This window comes from Zingiber officinale, chromosome 8B (assembly GCF_018446385.1).
Source record: "Zingiber officinale cultivar Zhangliang chromosome 8B, Zo_v1.1, whole genome shotgun sequence".
NCBI lineage: Eukaryota > Viridiplantae > Streptophyta > Magnoliopsida > Zingiberales > Zingiberaceae > Zingiber > Zingiber officinale.
Window position 1 is genome coordinate 49,200,389 of NC_056001.1, and position 20,460 is coordinate 49,220,848.

Here is a 20,460-nt window from a genome sequence, read left to right on the forward strand (position 1 = left end):
TTCGGTTCTGAGTGGATTAGATAGTCGATTGATTAGTTGTCTGACAGGAAGACTCTTGTTTTGTAAAAAGGAGACTCTAGTTTCAGATGACATGCATAAGCCACTGGTTCAGTTGACTGGAAGTGTTGAATCAATTGGAATATCCATTGTCGTGTAGAAGGCTGATGCAAGACTTTTAGCCGATTATTTTGTGTAGAATAATTATTTTTAGGCTGAAGTGAAGTTGAGTTAAAAGGATATAAACATGGAACCAAGTGGAACTCATAAAAATTTCTAAAAAAACATATATAAGCTTCATTCTCTAAGTTTTTATAATATTTATTTTGTTAAGCATGTATTCTCTCTTCTGTGCGTTTATCATATTTATTATTGCAAGAAGAAATATAAGAGGTTTTCCCATCTATGACGGGATTCGAGAAGACGAAAATATAGTAATATTCACGGAGTAAATAATGGATGAGCCTTAGGTGGTGGAGTACAATTGATTCTTTGCACTTCTTGAGTCTTAATTGTTGTTTTATATTTTCGTTGGACAACTAACATATTTTGACATAAAAGCATGTGATTTCAACTAGATATTTACCCCCCACCTCCAATCCTTCCTCTACCATCTAAGGTTGATCCAACAATTGGTATAAAAACCTTGCTACTCTGGAAGGACTAACTGCCAAAGAAGCTCATTCAATCAATAAATGACAATTTAAGAGGGGTTTAGCACCACACTAACGTCATACTTGACTTCGATGGGGTAAAATTTATATTGGAAAAAGAGTATGACTTCGATGGGGTAAAATTTATATTGGAAAAAGAGTATGACTTCGATGGGGTAAAATTTATATTGGAAAAAGAGAGTGGAATATTTTCTCATGACATATTTCAAGAATTGAATCACTACGAAGGAAAAGTATTCGAAGCTCTCGAATTCGAAGATCCAATTGATCTTGACAAGTGGAGTGAGTGATGATTTAAAGAAGGACAAGAAAATGTGAAACTCTACCCTTTTCTCAATCGTTTTTGCTGGTTGACAAGCTCCCTTAGGCCTTTATTTATAGTCTTCAACCGATTTTGTGATCGGGAAAACTTGTGCTTGGTAATAGGTACTTCAATCCACAACTTTTTTCTAGTCGATAGTTCTCTCGATCATGTTAGTTCTTTGACAGTTAATGCTTTACTCAATGGATTGAACTCTCTCAGTCGGTTGCTCTAGTTGACTCCTAGTTAGAGAACTAATTTGCACAGAGATAATGTTTAGTTGACTACTGAGTCAACTAAGGTTACCTTAGTTAACTGAAAAGTAACATTTATTTGTCTCCACTCCAAATCAAAAATCTTTTGAATGTGAACAGTCAGAACAGAACATCTTGAGTCGACATCGTAGTATACTCAACAGATCAGTTAATTGATCTTGACACTCAGTTGATTGGTCTTGACACCCAATTGACTAGATCATTGACTCCAACCTTGAAACACCCTTTTCTTGTTCGAGTCCTCACCTAAATCAAAATATAGGTCATTCGTTGGCTCTCACAACTCATCTAGAATTTACTTGCCAAGAATCCTTGCCTTCTAGTTTTTCGTGTCGTTCAAGAGGTCTTCCTTGCTTACCAAGAGGCCTCACCTCTCAGTCTTCCTCATCTGCCGAGAGACTTCGTCTCTTGGTCTTTCTCATATGCAAGAGACCTCTAGATCTTCCTTGCCTCGCCTCCAAGCCTTCCTTGTTTACTAAGAGGCTTTTGTCTTCAAGTGTTCTCCTTTGCTAAGAGGCCTTGCTTATGGTTTTTCCATGTTTGTATGGTATCGGATCAACCTTGATTTACCATAACTTCTCCAACTACTAAATATTTAGTTCCTCTTAACCTTCTTAGACTTCTCCAATCACCAAAATATTTGATAACACTCGACCTACTCAAGCTCTTCTAATCACCAAATATTTTGTCCCTTAGCATACTTGAACTTCTTCAATCGCTAATTATTTAATTATTGTTGATCTACTTGTATTTCTCCTCTATTAAGTTTTCTTGAACTTTTCTTTTGTCAATACTGGTTGGACTTCTCCTATTCACAAGTATTAGGTCAATCTTGACATGTTTGGATTTCTCAATCAACTGCACCTATAGTAATTTGTTAATTATCTTGCACTTGCATACTTTACAAACTTTATTAATAATACAATGTATCCTAACTTAACTCTTTGTCAAAACAAAAAAAAAAAATCTAATCCAAACCGTTTGGTTGAACTTGACAATTTGAGACATAATTGCAAATCTTTGCTTCTTAATATCTGAAAATCCATTTAAATTAGCACATTTAAACCTATTTTCTAAGCCATTTAGAGTAAAATTAGAGGTGTTAACTTAAACCCCATTTCTCTATTTGTATGAGTAATATGAGTTTGTAGCTCAAATCCCTCATCTCTCCATTTCCCAAGTCATTTAAGGAAAAATGAAAGCTTTTAACCTAAACCTCTCGTTTGCTCCCCTTCAACACACTTTAAACACAAACAATAATACAAGTATAAAAGCCCCCATAGGTGTGATGCGATAAAACACTAAAATAAACAATCAAGGGAGAAGATTTACCTGCAAGATTAGTGGGGCGTGATTAAAATATATGAATTATAAAAAAGGTATAAAAATAATTGATCATCCAAACTAGATAAAGGTACTAAACCTAATAATGTAAATGAAAAACATATATAATTACTATACCGATAAGAGTTTGTAAATGAGAAACAAAACTCAAACTTAAATTTATCCCTCCTTAAGGTAAGTTATCCCTTTCCTCTTTAGGTAAGTTAACGTGATTAGAAGAGGAACTAAATATCCCATGGCATGAAATATTTGTTTTTGCTTTGGGCTGGTTCAAGTTTTGGTGTATTTTATAAAGTTAACGTGTGATTTGGTACTTCGAAAAAGTAAGTTGAGCATTCAAGAAAATTAGGTGTAAACTATCCTTATAAATTATCAAATATTTTATTTCATCTCGTAATTTTAAAGTTCCACTTTGTCTTACCTCTCATGCATTGGTAAAATACTTGCGCCCTATTTATTTGGAGGATAGAAATAAAAATTATAAAAGGATTTTCACAAAGAAAATTTCTCCCTTACCCTCTGTTTAGATGAGGTGAGTGAAGGTTCATTAATAAAAAGGGAAAGGAGATAAAAGGAAGTAAAGTATTTATATTCTCCTTGTTTGAGTGGGAGGGAAGGTTCATTAACGTAATATGTGTTACCGTATTTGGGAGAAAAGTGAGGGTAATGAAGGTTAAATATATAAAGTTACAAAATTACTCTCACTTTTATTAAAGACTTACGCATTCAAAAATCCAGTGCATCTTGCATATATTTGTTGGTTAAGACTTACATATTCAAATAATTGTAACTCATTTGTTAAAGTCGGCATCGACATCGTTGTCGGCGTCGACGTTGACATCGAAGTCGATGTCGGTGTCGAAGTCGGTGTTGGCATCGAAGTCGGTGTCGGCGTCAAAGTCGGCGTTGGCGTCGACATCAAAGTCGATGTCAACATTGACGGAATGTGAGCGTTGGGTGGTGTCAGTTGGATGATGCAAGTGTTTTTCGTCGTGATGCAAAGAATACTAAAATAATGATTTTTAGAATTAATATAATTAATAAAACAGGGATAAAATTGGAATATAATTTTTTTTTAATTCCCTTTACCCTTCCTTACACCCCAAATCGGGATATAAGAAATTCTTTTGTTTCATAGATAAGGAAGGTTAAAACTTATCCTTCCTTACCTTTCCTTTCATTTCCGTAGCTCACTTCTTCCCAAATAGAATTTCAAATTTCCCTTCCCCTTCTTTACCCTTCCCTCTCCATCCTCGCTTCCTCCCAAACAGTGCGTTAGTTTTTTTCCCCTTATTTACTTCATAAAAAATCTAATAATTTTTTATCATTTTTTTCGTCTGAAATAATTTCATCCTTCCTAATTACGTAGTTAAATTTCTTCCAACTCACAGTCGAGCCTCATGTGGTTATAGACAACAGTCCTACACGATTACGGACGATGACCTCCTACAAATGTGGATGGTGGCCTAGCGCTATTGCAATCAGAGGCCTTCGTGTAAAGTTGTCTTGCATGATGACGACATCTCGTGTGACTTGAACCAAACGTGTTTTAAGTGGTTGTATTATTTTTTTCTTTTTCGTTCTCTTTTTATTTTTATTTTCTTTATTATTATCTTTCTCTTGCCTTTTCTTAGAGAATTTTTGTCCACTTAATTTTTTTTTTTCCATTTCATCGTTTGAAGTAAATACAAATAACAATTAAAGTAGACTCAACCACGGAATGAGCCCATAACTAAGTCAACAGGCCAATTGCCTATTAACCTGGGTCATCGGACTTGAACCATAACGGACCAGACAAGAACATGGTTGATTAAGGTTGAGACCCCAATTTAACTAGCGAATCATAAGTTCAAACTACAACTATTAATATTTTTACATGTTAATTAATTTATTAATAATTAATCAATAGATTTTTTTTTACTATATTAAAATTCTTAATAGTTAGAAGAAGTGTGAGTAAATAATTTTTTTTCAACTTTGTAATCGTTTCTTTTTACTAATATGATTTAAAAGTTAGAAAGAGAGAGTAAAAATAATCTCGACAGTTCCTTAGAAGTTTTTTTTAATTGTTGTTAATCATTAAAATTATTTGATCATTTTTTATTAATAGTTACGTTTTAATATTCATTATCTCTAAATTCTCAATAAGGAGTTTATTTTATCCTTTTCCATCTCGAAATTAAATAACGAAAAGTCGTCGACGCCATCGTCTTAGGTCTATTGAGCAGAGTTTCCATCTCCGCCGACCCTAATTAAATCCTCGTCCTCCTTTCCCTTTTCCAGCTCGTAGACTTCGTATCGGCTGAAACCGGTGGGAAGCTGTTCCCCTGATTCCGCTTCGAACTAGGGTTTTGTTCCTTCTGGTGAACTGTAAGTACGGGTGATCTGATCTTCTTGTTAATTCTACGTGGCATAGTAGATTTGTAATTCTTCTGAGATATTTTAGTCGATATTTCGATTTAGAAAAAGGTTGGACCTTTTCCCCCTTGAATCGAGCTTTAGTATTCTCAATCTTTCTTGAATGCAGGTGGATTACACTATTTAAACATGGAGAATTTCAGATTCCCACAGTCTGTTGGTGCACTTCGTGTATAGCCCCTTTATGAGCCGGCTACAGCTACTAATTTGTGACTAGAAGGAAACTCGAATGTGGCGTTGCCATGGATAGAACCATTCATTGGAAAGAGACTTTGCCTTCGGTTTAGAAAGTGGCATGAATTATGTGAAAAAAGAACAGGAAGGAGTGAAGGATATAGAATTTCTGAGTGGGTTTGGCATGGATGGGTTTGTAAAACCAGAAAGAGATGGGCCGTTGGAACATAGTCGATCTAGCCCTTCTGAACATTCTTACACAGATGAGGAGGCTTTGGTTGACAAGAGGGTTGAACCGGAGGATAGTGTAAGCCTTTTGGAGAAGAAAATTGAACTTGAAATGACAAAAAAGAAAGGACGAAAAAAGCCACCTAAGCCACCTCGTCCTCCCAACTCTCTGCCTCTGGATGCTACTGACCAGAAGCTAATGAAGGAGATTGCTCATATCGCAAGGTTGAAGAGAGAAAGGATTGCAAGGATGAAAATCAAGATGAAGAATAAGTCAACACATTCTAATAGCAGCCTTTGGGCCTTGCTCGTCACTATTCTTTTAGTCCTTGTTATCAGCTGGAAAGGTTTGATTCATTCTTCATTGCTACTTTAAAATTCGTTGATTAAGAGCTGGTATTTGTAATTTTCCATAGCGATACCGTGAGAAACTGATGGCCTGCTTTTAATCTGTATCTGAGTCCTAATTTTCATTACTAATTTCCATGCTTCTAGATAACTTCGATATATCTGCCACTAAAAAAATAATAACTTACCTTTCATTTTGTATGCTACTTATACACAACTGAATTAAAACTATATCCAATTACTTGACATTCTGCAATGAAGGTGTGTCGGGCCCAACTCTTTTGGGGTCCACTGTAGCGAACCTTTTGCCTTCTAGTCAATTTCTTCACACAGCTGCTTGCAGTATACTCATTATCTTTATGTTTCATCTTGGTGTTTATATGTGTTGAGGTTGGATGATGCACTGGAGGGAGATTATTTTTCAAATAAAAAAATCCATTATATTATACCGCGACCTGTTTGCATTCCTTGTTTAATTTTATTTTGATTAGGGGGGTTGTTGTTGTTGCTGATTCTAATAACTTAATAATAAGAGGGAAATTAAAGAAAATTTGTATGTGAGAATGGTGCAATAGGCCTTATCAAAAAAGTTGTGTATTTTTGTTGATGAGCTTATAGACGTAATGGATACTTGACCTTGTTCCTGATTCTTATTTGTTAGATATAATTCTTTTTATTTTTCTTTACATATTTACCAATTAGAATTTCTTGATTATGACAATTAATATCTTGTTTGTATGCGGCAGAATTTCATTGGTGTATATATCTGAATACCCTCTCTTGTGTCTTGGCATTTAATCCCTTTTCTAATTTCTTTCTTAAAAAACTCCTTGATGTTAAGCTTGATATACTTTCAATTTGTGTTATTTTGGTCTTTATTAATGTTAAGCTGATTCTAATCTCCTTATACTAATCAGATTTGTTTCGGCTTGCACTCTCCCATATTGTCTTTTTGTGAGCTATATCTTTCTGCTGGTCAAAGTCAATATCCACCCATGCTTTTTTAGATTCTTGCATAATCAAGTTTGATTTGATTGGACCTTACTCATTTGTGAAAGTTGATGAAAGATAACAAGTTTAATTTAATTTCTGAAAAAATTATGTTATTTTTTTCTCTTCATTTTTAGAAGTTGATATTTATTGTGCATTAGTGGCTTGAGATTCAGCTTTTTAATGGTTTCCTGAACTTATCTTGCTTATCTTAAATCTTTATATTCGTACCTGGAAGGACTTGCAACTTCTTTCACATCGGCCATCGCTGTGGTGGACTTTTTTTGGCAATAAGTTTGTGGACCAGTGTGCAGATGATATAGGTCAAGCATATGGCACTATGTGACAAGGCATCAATTAGTTCTACTAATGCCATTTTGCTACTGGTTCAACCAAATGTTTCACTACAGTTTTCTGGTTTGAAATTCATTTCCTATGTTTTACTGTATAGTTGTTTCTCTCTGAACTCATAGGAGTGTATTGTCGAGGAAGCTACATACTCAGCTTGCATGATACACCTGAATCGTCAGGACAAAGGACAGGTGGATTTGTTTCCATTCAGTTTTACAAGAACGTATCAACAAATCCATATTTTTCTAGCTCAGCTTCCCTCAGTACGCTCCCTATTCTATCTGTTAGTCAAACTATGTCAAATTGTACAAAGTTAACAAATTGGCATATCTTTATTTCCCATGTCACTGGTTCATTATATATTTCCCAACCTGGTGATCTTCATGCTGTTTCTGGCTGCAGAAGATAATATAGAACAGCATTGACGAGATGTTGATAGAAAAACTATATCAGGGAAGCTTTAAAGAAGTTTCACAATCCTTTGAGTTAAAGCGACATTCTTGGTGTTTTTTCTTAGACATTATCAACTTTGGACAAACATTGACACAGGTAGTCTCTCCCCCAATAGGCTAGTACTGTTATGCATATGAAACAGATGATTCGGAAATACTTGTGTGCATGACCACCCCACACTTTTGCTAAGAGCTGCATCCTTTTTGGTCTATACCATGTCAAACCATTTTATGTGGTTGATACTAACTTCCTTTTGGATGCAACATTGAACTTCATGCCCTTTTGGGGGTGAAACAGACTTATTATTTATTGTTTCGTTGAAAGGAAGGGATATGCGAGGGCATCCTACTTGCCTCGTTTTATTATTAGCATTATTACCTCGTTTTTTTTGTAGATTTATCTGCAAAAATGAAATAGAAAAATTAATTAACAATTCTCAAGTAATCATTAGAAATTAATTAATTAACTAACTAAAAAAATTAATTAATGGGATCCTTTTAATGAAAATTTTCATTCCTATAAATTAATCTTCCCTCCCCTTTCTCAAATCACTCAAGTTTGAATCTTTCTTTTCAATTTTCCTCTGGACCTCTCCCTCCCCTTGGCATTTTAAAAATTTGATTGTCGATCAACTATAAACATTTTGATAGATAATATCAGATCTGATTTGAATTTCAATATAATTGAGGTAAATATCTTTTTATGTGTCTGTTATTATTTTAAAAATTAATAGTTATTTATGATTTATCTCTTTTGTTTTGGTTGTAAGAGGGATGGGTGGGGTGCTAAAAAAAAATAGATCCATCTTTTATCAACTTGGATAGATAATATCATCTTCAATCTTAATTTTCTTATAAAAGAATAAGTTAATCCGAAAATTAATTTTCTTATAAAAAGAAGAGGACGGATCCTTTGGTCCGTAAATTGTGGATCAGAGGATGATTTATTTTTTTAGACATTTGATTTGGATGGATCTCATCTATTTAAAGGTGGAGTTAATTTATTTTTTTAGATATTTGATTTGGATGGATCTCATCTATTTAAAGGTAGAGTTTATCTAAATCAAGGATTCTCATGCAATGAATCATCCGATTTATAATTTGTGGATTAGAGAATTTCTCCTGTAAAAAGAATAAGTTAACTTGAAAATTAATATAAGAGGGTGGGGTGGGTATACCAACATTCATAAAGATGATCATAAATGTCAAGTCTCCTAAAACCACTTAGGAGATAAATTAATGGGAAATTGAGAATTTTTTTTTTGTGGATTTAAGCGGAAACAGATTTATCTACCATTAAAGTTATCCATTATTCTCAATTAATCATTAGAAATTAATTAATTAACTAAAAAATTAATTAATCGGATCATTCATCTGACTTTTCATCCTTTCCTTTTAAGACTTTAAAAATTTCACCAGTACTAGTAATTTTCATAATTTGAACTGCTCTTATTTTATGTTTTAGGTTATTTTCAATCAATCTTAAGCACTTGAGCAGATGATTATCTTTTGGCTCGATTATCTTTTGGCTCGAAGTTAATCTGGAAGGGAAATGGCCATCCATAATGTTGATTCGATGACTTAACTAAAAACGGAAAGTCGAGGCGAAATCAATTCATATTTCTTTCTTTCGCAATGAAGAAGAAGAAATGTTTGCACGAGGAAGGAGAGATGACAAAAGAAGAGAAGAGATGAGATGAAAATCATCGATGAGCGAGACGAGGCTCACTGGTCAGGTCATTCAGGCTTCTTCAAGTATGGATTCCAGTACAGCGGACTTAGGGTTCACCATGGGCGGCCCCTTCTCCCTTCGCTCGAGCTCGACGAGGTCGAAAGTGAGGAGCTTGTCCCAATTCCCCCCTTCGAAGAGCACACCGGCCTTCCCGTCGGTGACCCTCTGCACGATCCCACTGTACATGTGGAAAGGGTTCTTGGGGTTCTTCACAATCACGATCATCCCGGGCAGGAAAAGGGGAAGCTCGGGGGGATTCGGCTTCGCCCGCGCCAGCAACACCGCGATGCTCTCCTCGCCGGCCGCCCTTGCCTTTGCCTCGGAAGGAGAGGGGTTCCGCTGGATGAAGTCTTTGAGGCCCCTTTCGCCGCCTGGGAAGCCTCCGGTGAGGCCGAAGAGCTCCTTTTCGAAAGCGCCTTCGTCCACGCCGACGGCAGAAGGCGGGGCAGGAGCAGGCGGGGAGGCGAGAGGAGGCGAAGGCGGCTGTTCCATGGTGGTCCGCTGGAGCTCGTGGCGGATGCCTCGCTCGCCGTTGCAGAGGCCGCGGCCACCCATGGTCTCCGAGAGGTCGAGCTTGGCGGAGGGGGTGAAAGTGAAAGCGGAGCGGGTCAGAGGGGTGGCCTGCTGGAGGAAGGTGGAGTTGCGAGAGAGAAGGCGAGGGTTCAGCGTAGTGTGGATGGGAATCGAAGTCGCCATGGATGGATGGAAGGAAGGAAGGAGATCAGGTGATTCCACTCTTCTTGTTTTCTCCTGAATTGTACGCTTCGTCGAGTCGAGCAGGATCGATCGCGAAGGCTGCTGGTTGGAAGAGGTTTCCGGACCACAAAATACTCTTATCGCATCGAATGCTTAGGGTAATTGCAATTGTTTTAGGCCTTTTCATTTAAACAAATAATTGAACGAAAGAAGAGATGACTTATGGGTCCCTGGGATTCAAACCTCAAGTGTAGTGTCCTGCCTTGCATTTCCTAGGACAGTCGCAGTTGAATAGGAGTCCAACTCGTGCTAATAATTTTAATCTTTTTATTATTTCTATCTAAGTTAGAATTTTTTAGGATATTTTCTTCTTTATAATGTTAGGACCTTGAGTCTATTTAAACATTTGTTTAGTTGTTTTAGAAGAGTTTTGGATTAATAAAAATTTCTTGCCACATTGTTTCTTCCTAAATGTTAAGTTTGATTGTCTATCTCCTGACATTCTACGAAATCAACAAGATTTAAAATATTATTTTTAATATTCGTGCATGAATTAACTGAATCTATAGTTATCCGTTGCTTTAGTTGGTATCAGAGCGAGATGATCTTGTGGAGTCATGTTGCCGAGAAGACAACAATGTGTTGATAACGGCACCAATCAACACGACAACAACTTGTATAAATGTGATATGGAGCAACGAGTTCGAGAGATGATGGATGAACAGATAGATCGGATGCAAGGGGTTGTGGAACAACTTACTGAAAGGATGAAGACGATGTTTGAAAACCAAAATAGAAGAATCTGGTCCAATGCCATCACCGGGTAAACTCGGAGGAAGATGATGTTTTTTATGAGGAGGAAAGAGCTTTTATTTATAAGGAAGATGTGGACAACAAGATCGAAATAGTCGGTGACCCGATTTATGACGATGATGAAGTAGAAGAAGTTGTCGATGAGATTAGTGACGGCATGCTGCTGGTTTTGAACGCTGAGAATTTGCTGATGGAGACACCGTTGGCGGAAGAGTTAGAAGGAAAGAGCTTTCATGTATAAGTTTTGTTCAAATCGATGACGACCAATACGTTTGGGAGTCGCAGGCAAGGGGTCTTTTACGGTTACCTGGGATACAATGAGACAAAATCTGCTTGCTAATTCTATAAATGAGGTCCCAACTATCATGTCCAAATTACTAATCAGAAATCTTCAATCCAAGGAAAAGTGCCTTCAAGCTATTTTAATGCTCTTTTTGATCTAATTGGAGCATGGTTGGAAGATGCTAAAGCAACAAATTAGCTTGCTTTTGATGGATACTTTATTTCCTTGTATAATTTACATCTGAAAGCTTCTCCCTTAGTTCTTCGTGATGAGGTAAAAAGGGTGGTACCTTCAATGTGGGATCCCTTAGCCCTCGGTTTATCAGGACATTTGGAACACATATAATTGTAGATGTAGTTATAGGAGGTCAGGATGTCATTTGTGTTAGACAGAGTCCTTCATCAACAATTTCATCTGCTGAGTTAAAGATGTATTTTGAGGATCTTGGAGATTTTTTATTTTTTTTGATGGAAGTAGTCCTTCTCCTCAACATCGGAAAATCAGAGAAGGCAAGAACAAGGGACTCACTGTCATTTGTGCAAAAAGAGGAGGTGATGTCTGTCTTCCAACTCACTCAAATTGGCTACAGACTGTGCAGAACAACCCTGACGCAATTCTCTTCAAGTTTGTTCCCATCACATCTCTTCTAACTGGTATCCCAGGCAGTGGATATCTCAGCCATGCTATAAATCTATATCTTCGCTACAAACCAGATCCTGAAGATTTACAGTATTTTTTGGAATTTCAAGTTCCTAATCAGTGGGCACCAATGTTCAATGAATTAGCTCTTGGACTTCAAAGCAGAAAAGTCTCTTGTCCCAAACTGCAGTTTAGATTTTTTGGTCCAAAGCTTCATGTTAATATTGACCAAGTTGTAAGCAATCAGAAACCAGTAATTGGTATGCGATTATACTTGGAGGGCCTCAAGTGCAATCGATTGGCCATGCTTTTGCAGCACATTTCAAGTATCCCCAGCATGCTTAGAAACACTGGTTCATCTTGGCCGGATATCTGAGTGGTGATGATCTGAAGAATCAGCTGACCCCGGAAATTTGAGGCTATCGAATGGAAGAACTACTCAATTATTTGCACATTGGCAGTAAATTATGATCATGTTTGGCTCCAAAGAGTATCTAATGGCGTGTTTGTGGTAATTGGTGCATGCACAACTTGTTACAAGAGGGAATTGGTCTAAGAAAGTGCTTCATCTTCGCTTCCAATATATGCACGTTCCAAACTGCACCATTCGAAAGACAGAATGGAATAGAAAAGATTGATCATGTTGAGATTGTTGAGAATATAAATCTCAATGTCTATCGTTCGTCTGAATCAACCTAGTCGTATTCGCATTGCTAATATTTTTAATGTGAAGTATTAAATTCCTTTCTATAGTGGTTCTTCAGATGATGATATAATCAGCAATTCGAGGATGAATTTTCTCTACTTTGGGAGAATGATAGGAACGAAGAATTATTTTAGTCTTTTTTATTATTTTACTGAGTTAGGTTTTTGAGAGTATTTTAGTCTTTTGTATATTTAGGATTTGAGTATTTAAATACCTATTTAATTGTTTTGAGGGATAGTCTTTGATCAATGATAATTCGGTCATGTCATTTTTCTTCTTCCCAAAATTTCGTATAGTTTTTGGACGTCTATTTTCTAGTATTCTTTTGAATCAACATGTTTAGAAAATTACTTTCAATATTCGTATGCGAATCAATGATTTGACAGTTATCCACTCCCTCAGCAATACCCTCAAAAACCTAATTCAGCAGAATAATAAAAAAGACTAAAATAATTCTTCTTTTCCTGCATCACACATGTCTTGGAACTAGGTGGATTCACAAGCATGAAGGATAAGATGCCATGAAGACAGCTAAGGAAGCTTAGTGCACTTGATGATTTAATGTGAGGAGGATTCTATAACAGAGCTAAAGGTTGTTAGTGGAATCATGCCCTAATTGGTCGTGTTTAGAAAAGAGTTTAAGTTAGGTTTGTTCTAATTAGTAATGTGTGCATGAAGTTTGCAAGAATTTGGAATGCACATGAAGCTTATAAAGCTTGATTTGGCGAAACCAAGAGGATTTTGGCTCAATGCATCAGACGGTTGCTAGAGATCAGAAAAGGATAGTATGAGACATCTAATGGATCACAAGGCACTACAAGAAATATGACTTTTTGCGACGCATGACATGATCAGCGTCGCCAAATGTTATCATATGGTGACGCACAATATGCTCAGCGTCGCTACAATTGCGAATTGCGCAGCTACTTTTTCCCTCTTGTAACGAAGACACTCCTTCAAAAGGCATAAGGAGTAAGATAGCTTACATTGGGCATAGACGTTTTCTTCCTTTAAATGATCCAATGAGGCGAAGCAAACAATTTGATGGTAAGGTGGAACCAAGATCTCCTCCTAGAGAATTAACGGCTGAAGATATATTAGCTCAATTAGAACATGTGCATGTTGGTCTTCCTGGAAAGCATAAGCAATATGGAAGTATAAAGCGCAAACGTTCAGTTATCGAACTTAACTGGTCTAAAAAAAGCATATTTTTCCAGCTTGAATACTGGAAACACTTACCACTTCGACATAACTTGGATGTAATGCACATCGAGAAGAATGTATGTGATAGTGTTCTTGGCACCTTGTTGAACATAGAAGGAAAATCAAAAGACACAGAAAAGGCGAGACTAGATCTTCAAGACATGGGGATTAGGAAAGAGTTGCATCTCTACAAAGATGGAAATAAATGAAAGAAGCCACCAGCAACATATATGTTAAGTGCTGAAGAGAGACGTTTATTTTGTCAATTTATCAAATCAGTGAAGTTTCCAGATGGTTTTGCTGCCAACTTATCAAAAAATGTAAATGAGACCACTTGTAAAATTTTGGGACTTAAGTCTCATGACTGTCATGTCTTGCTCCAGCGTTTATTACCGGCAGGAATCAGGCCATACTTGAAGAAAGAAGTGGGTGAAACTATATGTGAGCAGCAAAAGACGATAGGTGAGCAGCAACAAAGATTTGATGCATTATTGCAACAACTTCAACATGTCATTCCTGGTTTCTCTTTTCAACCTCCGTCGACAAGCTCTTCCACATGATTTCCTCCATTATATCATTGGCATTCAGCAACGCCTATGTAGTCTTTCATTTTGAGATATTTTTTAATTGGTGTTTGACTAATTATGTTTTGGATATTGTTTTACTAGTTATTTAACTTTTTGAAAAATATTTGACTTGTGAATAGTAAATTGCACGTCTATTAAATTTCATTGTTTGTAAGTATTTTATTTCATATTCATATTTATTCCTCAATTTGGCGACGCTTTCATAGTATCATAAAAATTAAAATAAATAAATAAATAAACAAATTGTGACGTTTGAAGTGCGTCACAAAATGTCTAATATCTTTGGCGACACATTTTTGCATCACCAAATGATTATAATAATTTCAAAAAATTGAATCGAGAAATATATTTCGCGGCGCAAGGTAAACGTCGCCAAATGGTTAATACCCTTTGGCGACGCGTACGGGAAACGTCGCCAAATGCCTACACCTTTAGCGACGTGTTCCTTAACGCATCGCCAAATAGCAAATCGACATTTGCATACGAGCAATTTGCGACGCGTCTTGGCGACGCGTTTTGGCGTAGCCAAATGTTCAGCGACACATTTTGTTTACATTTGGCGACGTGTTTCAGCGCCACCAAATGTAAAATTTCTTGTAGTGAGGTGAGGAGTATTGAGTTTTATTGGCGTCTTTGATGAGTCGCTAGAGGTTCACTATGTAGGATGACATGTGGAATGAGACTAGGGTTTGGTGCATCTAAGGGACTAAAGACTTAATGAGAGAACCTTAATTTGGGGCAAACTAAAGCCAAAATAGGTAAATTCTTAGTGAGTTAACAAGAGAGTAAAGAATTGAGAATTCGAGCCTTTGTAATTCGAATTCTCAATGGCTTCCATATTATATAGGAGAAAGAATAGAGAATTTGAGTTTTATAAGGTGTGCGCTAAAAACCTTATCTGGTATCATCATACGATGTGTGAAGTGTATAGGTGTAGGTTGTTTGGTTTGATATTGCTAAATGAAAGTGAAAATCCAAATAAGTCAAGAATCAGATATTTGGCAAATGAAAGTTCAAATAGATCAAGGACCGCATACTTAATGAATTGAGTTCTCGAAGAGTTAAGGAGTAGATGATTGGCTAAGATGATAAAGTCCCAAAGGCAAGATCGCTTAGGGCATCCACAATAGAGGTTTTTACCCAGTTTTTTCTTTTTAAACCTGCGTTGTGGCCATGTTTTTGTTTTTGCAGAGAAAAACGTGGGTTCGATTTATCGAACCCAGGTTTTTAAGTTTTGGTGGGCCCCAATTAAATTATTATTAATTTTTTAATATAATTTAATTACATTTTCCATTTTTCTTTTTGCCTTGATTTTCAAACGTTCATTTTTTGAACGTTGATTGCAAACGACGTTCATTATTTTTTGAACGTTGATAATGTTCATTTTTTTTTTCAACGTTCTATTTTTTTTTTTCTAACGGTCACCAATTTTAGAGTATATATATCTATCCTCTCTTATCAAATTTCTCATTCTTCCTACCCCATTCTTATTTTTTGTCTTTTGAAATGGATCCAAATTATAGTGTAAGTTTTAGAAATTTTTTCAATTTTGAAAATGCAACTTCGCAAACTTCACGCAATCGTCCTGATGTTCAATATTCTTAATTTTCCACATCCACACACTATCCTCAAAAATTTTCAAATGTTCCATACATTCCATAATTTCTTCCAAATTTTCAAAGTTTTCAAAACTTGTCGGCTCCTTCGAGTAATGCCCCCCAACTTCCATTTTATATGTATCCTCCCGAATATTGACAGTCACGACAAGCCAATTCATAATGTCACTCATTTCTTATGGAATTTCTTCTCCACAACCCTCAGTCATGCTCTCAGATGAATCAAGAAGGACTAGCATAGACGTATCTGGGACCAACAAAGAATCAGTAAACACCATATGAGATTCTAGAGTTGAGCAATGAAGAGAGTTTGGGTGTGCGTAACACCAAACGAGCAAAGTGGTCAATGGACGAAGAGACACACCTTGCAAAGGCATGGATCAATATTAGCACCGATCCAATCATCGACAATGATCAAAAGGAACAAAATTTTGAAAATGAATTGCGGATTACTACAACAAGTATAAGTCTGATGGATTTGTAGAGCGACCTTGGGTGAAGGTAAAATCACATTTCTATAGGCTCCATCCGATGGTGAATGAATTTACAGCAATATACAATAACTTTTATACATATCATGAAAGTGGGTGGAGCGATGAGGATGTGCTCATGAGAGCACATAAAATGTGGCAGGAAAATCATCGCAACAAGTCTTTCAACTATGAACATATTTGGCGAGTTCTTAGAGATTGTGAGAAATATGCTTCGTAGAGAGTTGGTCATCGTGCTAACAAATAATCCAAGACCTCAGAATCAAGAGGGCACACATCCTCATCCAACCCAATATCTTGTGATTATGTATCTCATTTAGAGAAAAAATCTCTACAAATACGTCTTAGTTGAAAATCGAACTATAGATACCTATGTGACATCTTAATGTCCATCGTACAACATAATGTCATTAGGGATTTTGAACCACATCAATCTTATGTGTTAGCGTTTGTCTTTTATGATTTATATTTTTGCTGTATTAACTTGTTTGCTTTGACCTTGCTAACATTAGCAAGAATAAAGAGTTTAATTTTTATGTCAAACACTATTCCCCCTAGCTATTTGACACATAATTTCCTCATCGATCCTAACAAGCCGTTCAGGTCAGGCTAGTCGATAAGGCATAATTAATGACATTATTGAGCTTGCCATGCAGGACGAGCTAGGCAAGTCAACCCGACTTATGGAGAGAAAAAAACATTTTCCAATTACACAACCAAACACTAAAAAGACATTTTTCTAAAAAATACAAATCCTAAAATCGTAAACATATGTCACTTTTCTTTTTGGTGCCTATGTTGACCTTCGATGGCAAATTACTAGCAATTTGTTTTCCTCAATTGTGGCAAAAAGCGAAAACGCTCACCCCAGCGAATTTGTTTCCCTCAATGCTACATGAAAAAGAGGCGACATAATAAACTTATTTCGTCCTTGCACATTATGATTTGGCTTTATTGGGTGTTAAATGTATATTATTACATATATAGTCATCATCATGCACAGACAGACTACCTTTGTTTATCTATAGTAGCAACAGTCTTACTATTTCCTCTTCAGATACATCTGATATAGTAGCTAAAAGTAATTTCTAGGCGAGGACTACTGCTTCAGCAGATGTGGCTGCAAGAACCGGTTCCAACTGCTCTTCATCCTGCCATATCTCAGGCAAGGCTTCTCTTACATTGTGAATGCTTTCTAGTGCAAGATCAGCCCCTGGCACCAACACTGAGCTCCCAACCTGCATGCATTTGGCAATTCCATAGTGAGGTAAGAAAAACAGTTATAGATGTTTTGTTAATTTGTCTTTCTATTTAGGATTTTAATCTGTATTTACATTACATTAAAGAGAAGTCATCTCCTATACTTTTTGATATTTTAACAATACTGAACATGTATTGATGCTTGAATATAGTATGTTCTTTTGTACTGGATTTGCATCTCTTTTCTCCTTTTGTTCTTAAGAAAATGATCCTTTCCAAATAGAATATAAATTAATATGAAAGCACTTCTCGTGCTGCCTTCAACAATCTTTTCAATTTCTAGATGAACAAATTCACTGAATTACACAATGGAGTTGAAGTAACTGCACAGAAATCTCGACTTAATTTTCATATAGAAAATACTTGACTTGATCTTTAAGGAGAGATGAGTGACAGACTTACGAGGACAGTATGAAGACCAGCTACTTTTCCGGTCGCTATGTTTCTTGGACTATCATCAAAAAAGATCTAGGAGAGAAAGGATCCAAAATTAGTACTTATTCACAGTGTGATTCGAATCAAATTAAATTAAATTCTCCAATTAGTATGACTTACTGTTCTCTTTGGATCTATGTTAGCCATAGCAAATGCCATTTCAAAGGCTTCCAGAGAAGGCTTGCAGAGTATTCTCCCTACCGAATTAGAGTTGTATTTGTTATCGCCGTCAGCACAGTCGCTGCTTAAACCATTCTCATAACTATCACTGTTTAAATCATCATTAGTCATGGTGTTGATCTTTTCAGCAGGAACATTCTGATTTGGGGTTGGATTAAGTGTCTCAAAGCATACAACACCATCAAAACAATCTTCTAGGCCAAGCCTACTGACAACTTTTGCAGAATGAACTGTGTCTGCATTTGTGAAGATCTGTAAAAATTGGATTCATCATCATTGGAAAATGATTCCTGTGCTATAACGAAAGAAATAAAATTGAAATACTGAATATATTTTTTGTTTTCCACTGCTTATATTATTCTTATCCTTTAGAAGCTCATCTATGAAGTATGGTCTTCTTAGAGCTTACTATCTTTCTCTGTGGCACCGAAAGAAGTATACTTCTCAACACAGGGTCAGGTTTCAAAGTCTCATATGGCAATCTTCCATGAACAAAAGCATGGAATTCATCATCATCGAATTGATAACCTAGTTCCTGTTAAAAGAGAGAGAAAGTTCCATTCAGCCATGAATTAAGGGTGAGCTTCATTGGTCAGGTTAATTAAATTAGTTTACAAGTTTGCACCTTGAGACCAGCCATTGTAGTCCCATGTTCTTTGTACAAGTCCAGGCACAATTTCGGAACTTGGTTTTCTTCTATATTGAGATGGTGCAACATGTAATCTGTCATCGAGCAGAATCCAACACTGAGACCAAATGTCTTAATGTGCTTCGAATCAGAAGTAACAACCACATTACCTTGGATATTTTTGCGACAAGCCAAATTGAGACCAGAAGCCAAGGGATACAAGGTATCATCCATATCTGAAAATTATGAATTTGAACTACGTTTCTATTGAAGAAAACGATGTAGTTACATTTGTCACTTACCAAAGAGAAGACACTCGTACTTGGCTTCTGTTGTAGGCGTTTCCATCCCTATATATTAACAACGAGCACTGGTTAAGCAATTACCAAACCATTCTATGTGTCAGGTAGAAGCATTATCAAGAGCAATAGCAAAAAAAAAATGAAAAAGGGTAAAAAAAACAAAATAAAAGAAATGCGCAAGCAGATTGCTGCTACCTTCAAGAAGAAATTGTGAGGCTGGATGAATGGAGTGACTACTCAGGAAGCATATTTATACAGCTCCAGGGAATCGATCATGTTGCAAAAGGTGGCACTCTGCATGTTTCTAGTGGGATGTCAGCGCAGCATCTGTTCTTCTTTTTCTCTAGTCCATGATGCCTTCCAACAAAATTCCAATTCAGACAAACATTTGTGCCATGCATATGGTCAGAAAGGAAACATGACAACTTGGATATCCTCTAGAAGTTCTCTACCAGAAAGTTCATTCATTTGCATGCCCAGATTCTGTTTCTCCCTTTAGTTCTTATTTTATAGGGACTGCCCATGTTGGAGGATGCCATTTGCCCACTAAAATCTGCTCATTCTTAGTTGATTGTATGACAAGGATTCTGTAACTTAGTGGGGGATGATGCTTATTCTTCTTTCAAGATAGTGGGGTCATGGAGGATTATGAATGTGCTCTTCCTGTAGTTGTATAGTGGCATAACTTCTTTTTTTTTTTAAAAAAAAAAGTAATCCAGCTTTCCGACTAATTTTGAAGGTGACTGGTCTTGTTTCATGAAAAATTTCCATCAATTATCAAGATAAATCAGGAAACACAAATAGACCCTGATAGATGGTCTAGCATCGTAAGTTTTTCAAACTTCTCAAATGTAATGTACCCTAGATGAAATTTGAATCTTTGTTATCTAAATACTCCGTCTCACTTCCTACCATCACATCATAGTCCCAGGGGTTTCTTTTGTTTTTCTTTTGCTGTGAACGCATGTAGCATAGGAGCCTGATGGATTATCAGGTGAATTGGATTAAGGTTTATGGAGAAAAGGGGTTCCAACCCTTGGTGTATATAAGACACAAAGGGATGCCAGAGGTGCACAAATAGAAGATTAATTAAGAAAAAGAATGAAGGTGAGGCAAGTCGTTGAGATGGTTCCATCAAACTCACTAGGCATTGCACATTTGTACTAAATTGAATTAGGTTATGAAATGCTCTTTAGTGTTTAAGACGCTGCTTCTTTGTCATTCGTGGCAAGTCATCAGCCATCAGCAGCATCCAATATGCAATTTTGGTAAAAGGTCATTCGTTGATTCCGGACACCCCACGTAGCAGCTACACACATAGTCATTTATAGAGAAGT

At 36.5% G+C, this 20,460-nt stretch overlaps 3 protein-coding genes and 1 pseudogene across 6 annotated transcripts; 2 read left to right on the forward strand and 2 right to left on the reverse strand.

Moving 5' to 3' along the window:
* Positions 1–4,757: 4,757 nt before the first annotated feature.
* Positions 4,758–7,876, forward strand: LOC122014730. 4 transcript variants are annotated; one of them, XM_042571116.1, is made up of 4 exons: positions 4,758–4,961; positions 5,119–5,758; positions 7,223–7,363; positions 7,503–7,876. In XM_042571116.1, exons 2-4 carry the CDS (start codon positions 5,305–5,307, stop codon positions 7,523–7,525), a joined length of 618 nt encoding a protein of 205 aa, XP_042427050.1. In that variant the 5' UTR covers positions 4,758–4,961; positions 5,119–5,304; the 3' UTR covers positions 7,526–7,876. The 4 variants fall into 4 exon arrangements, with proteins under 4 accessions (XP_042427050.1, XP_042427049.1, XP_042427051.1 ...); XM_042571115.1 differs by having other exon boundaries at positions 7,223–7,876; XM_042571117.1 differs by having other exon boundaries at positions 6,988–7,591.
* A 1,275-nt stretch (positions 7,877–9,151) lies between these two features.
* LOC122014732 (NAD(P)H-quinone oxidoreductase subunit S, chloroplastic-like) lies at positions 9,152–10,163 on the reverse strand. The gene has a single exon (XM_042571119.1). The coding sequence runs from the start codon at positions 9,978–9,980 to the stop codon at positions 9,294–9,296; it is 687 nt and encodes a 228-aa protein (XP_042427053.1). The 5' UTR covers positions 9,981–10,163; the 3' UTR covers positions 9,152–9,293.
* LOC122013791 lies at positions 9,979–12,649 on the forward strand (annotated as a pseudogene).
* Positions 12,650–17,234: 4,585 nt separating this feature from the next.
* Positions 17,235–19,340, reverse strand: LOC122015930. Its single transcript, XM_042573037.1, has 8 exons — positions 19,319–19,340; positions 19,124–19,171; positions 18,992–19,057; positions 18,819–18,916; positions 18,603–18,728; positions 18,134–18,445; positions 17,981–18,046; positions 17,235–17,556 (listed from the first exon to the last, which is right to left on the reverse strand). Exons 2-8 carry the CDS (start codon positions 19,167–19,169, stop codon positions 17,407–17,409), a joined length of 864 nt encoding a protein of 287 aa, XP_042428971.1. The 5' UTR covers positions 19,170–19,171; positions 19,319–19,340; the 3' UTR covers positions 17,235–17,406.
* Positions 19,341–20,460: the final 1,120 nt, after the last annotated feature.